This window comes from Papilio xuthus, unplaced genomic scaffold, assembly GCF_000836235.2.
Source record: "Papilio xuthus unplaced genomic scaffold, Pxut_1.1 DF827680.1, whole genome shotgun sequence".
Taxonomy (NCBI): Eukaryota; Metazoa; Arthropoda; class Insecta; order Lepidoptera; family Papilionidae; genus Papilio; species Papilio xuthus.
This window is the reverse complement of record NW_013530969.1, coordinates 6,901,861-6,907,756: the sequence shown is the minus strand read 5'-3', so window position 1 is coordinate 6,907,756 and position 5,896 is coordinate 6,901,861. Positions and strand designations below refer to the sequence as shown.

The 5,896-nt window shown below is 34.6% G+C and overlaps 1 protein-coding gene across 1 annotated transcript; it reads right to left on the bottom strand.

Annotated features, from left to right (window-relative positions):
- Nucleotides 1–1,228: 1,228 nt before the first annotated feature.
- Nucleotides 1,229–5,618, bottom strand: LOC106116932 (uncharacterized). The gene is made up of 6 exons (XM_013310990.1): nt 5,453–5,618; nt 2,819–2,973; nt 2,459–2,549; nt 1,888–2,034; nt 1,630–1,749; nt 1,229–1,459 (listed from the first exon to the last, which is right to left on the bottom strand). The coding sequence occupies exons 1-6, from the start codon at nt 5,519–5,521 to the stop codon at nt 1,229–1,231; spliced, it is 813 nt and encodes a 270-aa protein (XP_013166444.1). The 5' UTR covers nt 5,522–5,618.
- Between the last annotated feature and the right edge of the window lie 278 nt (nt 5,619–5,896).

The following is a 5,896-nucleotide window of genomic DNA, read 5'->3' as shown; positions in this document are numbered from 1 at the left end:
AAACAAAAACCGTTTCAATAAATGAATAAAAAAAGATGCAATTAACTACATCGCTTTCTTTCGTCTCTCGGATGAATAATAGAATAGCAATTAGCAAGGTGTCGCAGTTCGCGATGTGCGCCAACAATGCAACTGCTGCGCCCTCACGTGGCGAGCTTTTAAAATAAATATCCGCAGCGCAAATAAATAATAGTTACATATAATGCAGTGTTAACGAGAGGATAGGTCAAGAGACTGCAAACATCGCAAAAGTTTCAAATTCAACATCATAATTTGAAACAAAAATGTACTAAAAATTGTCTGCTGTAAGATGATTGTTTGAAATACCAGCTTGTAAAATGCAATGAAGTGTAGGGAAGGGGATTATTAATTACTTATCTTCTATCTTATCCTATAAAGTCCTACTCTACGACTGATAGAGCGAGTTTACGTAATTATTTCTCAAATTAATATAGAGTAAATATCATTATAAAACACCTAAATGGTAGATTTTAATTATTTAACGTTATTTCTCTAGTGACCTAAGTTTCTTAACCTATTAATTCACTGTACCATTTTCTCATAAGTACAGTTTGTGCTACAATACTCTACAAACGTAGAACGTAGCCGCTGGCTACGTGTCCCCACTCCTAGTTCTCCTAAAGGCCGGTGTAACAATGACTTTTCTGTGAATGTTCTTTTGTACAGTTGATCATTAAATGTAGGAAAAAGTAAACTTTACTACTCTATCGTATTAAAGGTTTATTAGAGATAGATATTGTTAAGGAATAGATAAAATACTTATTTAACGTAATAAAAATAGTGCTATAAGTCTAGTTAAGTAATAGTAAAACATTCGCAAATATTTTAAATTGTAAGAAAAGTAATTAAGTAGTTCCTTGACTAATTTATAATTAGGGAATTAAAATATAGAATTGTACGTTCGTACTATAAGGAACCGCACAGGGCCGGGCATTTTGGCAATCGATGGGAGAGACCCTACGTTCAGCAGCAGATAAATTTAGGCTGAATGATTACTGTTAGGAAGAAAATCCGACACTGTGCCGGTGTATCGGCGCAACACTAGCCTTATTAAAATATCAACGTTTATGTCCCCTCACTAATCGTTTTGACACTTGACTTTGTAATGAAAGCGCATCATTCGCGCTAAACGATTCTAACTAGTAATGTCTAAAAGTACGTAAGAGTATTTTGTTTTTATCAAAGATCAATAAAGAGAAAGCTTTGATCAAGGCTGTTTATTATTTACAATGCCTAACCAAGTGGTGGGGCAGGTGTCTTTGAAGGCTGGACTGTAGTATGCCAGATGTATATCGAGGAGTTCGGCAACGGGCAGCAGTCTGGAGGCTAAAGACTTGAGCATGTCGATGACGTTTGGTCCAACCATCTGGGGCTTTGTACTCAGTACCTCCAGGCTCTTGGAGCGGATTGCGAAGTTAATTGTGTTGCGTAGATGATACTGGGGATGGGATTAAAAAAGTAAAATTAACCTCATCTCTGAGCAAAACTTTTAACGTAATTTTTGTTTCAAATGTGTACTCGTATACCAAAACCTTCCTCTGAATCATTATCTCACCATAAAGTGCTGCGAGAATTCAAATTTATAAAGTTCATTCAAAATAAACATACTTGAATAAGAAGAGCAACAGCAAAATGGACAGGTTTGATTTGCATTTCCATGAGGCGCTTTGTCAGCAGCTTGGGCGTTAAGTCCTCAAGATTGCCCAGATGCGCCATTACCCGGGGAGTCTGGTAACGAATCACATAAGAAACGATATGTTAGAAAATTAAGAGAATTTATTATTTTTTATTACAACGCCATCTAGCGTCAAGTAAGATTTCAGTCAATAAATATTTTATTTGTACTAAAAGACAGTGTAAACGTACGGTAAACATGACGTCATAGAGTCTGGCGCACGCATGGAAAACCTGCGCGTCCGCCATCTTGTCGTGCTGCTCGCGGTTCTCCACCGAGGTGTAGTACCTGTGGGCAGTCTCGATGCGGCTCGTGGCGCTTGTGTTGCGCGGCAAGTCCTAGAACGTAATAAGAGAAAGGTAACTTCTATCCCTTAAAGAAAAAGTAATAAAGTAGGAGGTAACGCGTCATTGATGAACTTTCAGAGTTATTTATTCGTGGGAATTTAACGCAGAATTTATACTTTGATACCTACATATTCTAACTTTGCTTTACTTTGCAATAACATTAAATCGGTCGCGACTGTGTAATTAAAGCAACTCGTGAACGTGATCGTTATACGGAGTACAGAATTGTACAGTCGCTTACGTTGGCGGTGTGACATTTACGAAATTTTCTTCGCCTTTTACACAAGGCTAAACTCAATTTAACGAATAACCTTAACTGTACATTATTGTTGACAGATATTTATTTATACAAACACAGTTATAAGTGACATCCATTGTTTTTGTTTTATCACACAGTCAACAGAATGCACTGTACCTTTGCGATGTCGATCAGCTTCATAACAAGCGAGGAATAAATTCGTCGACTGATGGCGTCCGTGCGACGCGATCTGTAGTTGTCCACCTCCCTGCAACAACACAATTATATTAATGTCCATACTTCGCGACTCAAAAACACAAAGTCGTAAAACTCAAATATACGTTATCGTTGTCATGGTTACGAGTACCGACTAACCATCGAATCCAGTAATAGATCCGAAGATTATTTTAAACAAGAATGAATACGATAATAGATTTATTGAGATTGGTTTCGCAGTTATCTATCCATGTTTATGCATCATAAGTAAAAGCCTTTCTAAAGGCTTTTTTTTTACCCAAAATTACATATTTTTCTTACCTTTTCACAACGTACTTGATGATACAAGACATGGTGCGATTAAGGTAGACTTGGTTCTCCTTCTTTAGGTCGAAAAGCAGTTCCTCATCGAACTTGGAGTCCTGCAGCGCCTCCACTATCGCCTTAGCAAGGCGTCGGTATTCTTGGAAGTATTTCTAGGAATTACATAATCTGATCAATAAATATTGTTTAGATTTAATGTGACATTCGATTAAGACCTCGTCTTGACCTTGAGAGGAAAGCGATATTTAATATGACATTGGTTCACTAACTCCCGGTTTACGAGATATGCCTAATATTAATACTCGATCGCCATATTTAATTTGTACGTCCTTTAAAACAGAAGTAAAATTCAATAATGTGTTATCGTTGATTTCTGAGACCAAAATGTCTGTATAAAGCATATTATCATCCCTGTCATTATCTTTGAAAAAATATAGATAAAAATATTTTGTTAAACGGGGTTTTTAGTCTCTGAAACTGAAGATTATTAGAGCAAAATTGCAAGGTGGGAATAAGTATGATTTAATTATTAAGGATGCCGAGTTACAGTCGTTCATTCATTCTTAATTACATCGTTCATTAGGAACAAAAGCCTTAATGCCATCGCGGATATTATCTAGGTCGTTTATTGCTTCAATCAATTTTATTCTAGCATTTATTTGATGTCTATTACAAAATCTGTGTCGTCATAAAATATTATTCGAAATATGAAACGACATTAACGTCGCAAATTGTATTTTGATGACGTCATTGTTACGATATGCCACGAATTTTTTGTATGGTTTTTAGAAAGTGAAACGCAAGGGAAACATAGAAAACGTAATACTCTATAATATCTATAATTTTTTTATCATATAAAACTATAGCTTGAGCTAAGAACTTTCGCCTTATACTACTTGATTTCTCATCCCCATTCAAAATACTTTCGCGACCTTGAACTTGAGATTTTAGAAGTAGTTTTCACTGTTTTTTTTTAACTTAACATTTTCCCAGTTAATTGCTTATTACAGCTCATTTGTTTACATATATTTAATTATAAAAAAAGGTTAGTTTTCGTGTGTTGTTTCGATGTGAATGATTATAAAATTTGTAAAATATGTTGTGTATGTTACATATAATATGTTATTGCATTCGGCCGTGGCTGCAGCAGTCATATAAATGCTAGTGAATCCTTTTATGTAATTATATAATCTAATAATATATTGAAGATCGGAACTCGTTCCACTCTAGCAATCATTACAAATGAAACAAAACTACTCAGCGGAAGAAATAAACAATGGTAGAGCCCGCTTTAACATCTTCGCACGAATCGGCCCGGCTCGCCCGGTAAAATACCACGACCACACAGAAGACAGGCGTCAAGTGGAAGCAATTCCGCGCTTCGTCTGATGAGTGTGTGTCCCGGAGGCCTAATTTAAGCCTCTTTCCCTTCGCATCATATTTCTTATAAGGAAAGGATGGGAAGTGGTAGAGCACTTTCCGGATGAGAGGATGCATGGAAAGGGAAAATATTTTCTTTCTGTGCTCCCTCTCCTCCGTCGATGAAAGGTATGCAACGCATATGCAATTCCGTATGTCTATGGGCAACGGTCACTTCGCTATTTCAGCGATTTCAGGTGGCCGCTCGCTCGTTTGCCATCTTATTATATAAAAAAAACCTAGGAATAGAAATAGGAAGAAATAGAATAGATAAATATATTTTATTTAGATCCGCTGGTATTAGGTTTGACACTAATACAGTCAAAAAATCATTTTCTTCCTTCTAGATCAGACTTATATACTTAAATGCTAACTTACTTTATCCTTAATTAAAGACTTAAGTATGCCAAGTTTTTACTTAGTTAAGTTTTTTTTGTAATTCACATTTGAAAAAGTTTAACACGAATCTCTACAAAATAAAACACGCTATTTTGTTGCGTACTACAAAATTCACTTAAAGTGTGACCATACATGTCCTTTAAGCTCGTTTCTAGTGGGATAGCGTACTGTCAGTTTGTAAACCAGCGCCAGTTCCGACCACAAACGCAGGCTGGCTTTTAAAAATGTATTCCGGCATAGTAGCGGCGTTCGTTCGGAGTTTTATGTGCCTCGCTGCTAGTAAAATAAATAAAGTATACTCGAATAGTCCGAGTTGTTTTACTATTTTATATTTTATATTACGTTGGTTGTACATAGAAACATAAAGTTTTAAAATCAAGATTGAAAATGTAAAGTTAGGGCTCTGATTAATTGTTAAATAGAAAATATTTGGAGCATTTAATAAACGTTAAAGTGATTAACATAATTTCATAAATAAATAGCTTACAATAATATTACCATGTTTGTTAATTAAACGATTTAGATGTCGTATACTTTGTTATGCAGAATGCATGCATTTTATAGTAATGATTACAAGATAATGAAGAATTGTGTCTGAAATATGGCAGACAGGCATGGATTATGCATGTTGGTGCAATTACGTTTATCTGAAAGAAGTGCTATTTACTCGCTCAAGTTATCGTTGGTTTCTGAAACTAAAATCTCATATCGTCGTCTCATAAACATATCGACATCCCTTTGATTGGTTAATAGTTTATTCATTAAATAAATTATATAAGTTATTGTCTATTTTAACTTAAATTTTTAGCTCACCTCTGGTATTTTTTGCTCACCAATTGTTCTAAAAATACAACACAATAAAATCAACAGTAAAGCGGCCATTTTATAAGGAAATGTTCACTGTAGTGGCTGACGTCACATATTTTATATTAACCCAATGTTACATTCAAGTTGAATTTAAAAGTCGATGTTTTCAGTTATTTTTTTAAGTCGAAACTTAAATAAAATTTATATCTAAGCACTCGAAGAAATAATAAAAACGTAAACACATAAAGTAAAAGTTTAACATTGAAAAAAATAATAGAATTATTTATAGGTTTATTCTGTAAAAACATTATAAAAGAAAATGGGAAAATTTTTCATCGGCCATTCGTCTGCTGCTTTTTATAAAATTAACATAAAAAAACCTATCATTGTTACAACGAATTAAAATGTAACTGTCCAAAATACTCATAAATCCTTCGAGATTAATATTGA

Coding starts and splice junctions, on each gene's coding strand:
- LOC106116932 (XM_013310990.1), bottom strand. CDS start 5,521: ATGGCCGCTTTACTGTTGATTTTATTGTGTTGTATTTTTAGAACAATT. Junction 1,750..1,887: donor TCTATGACGTCATGTTTACC/GTACGTTTACAC, acceptor ATTCGTTACCAG/ACTCCCCGGGTAATGGCGCA. Junction 1,460..1,629: donor CTGTTGCTCTTCTTATTCAA/GTATGTTTATTT, acceptor TCCCATCCCCAG/TATCATCTACGCAACACAAT.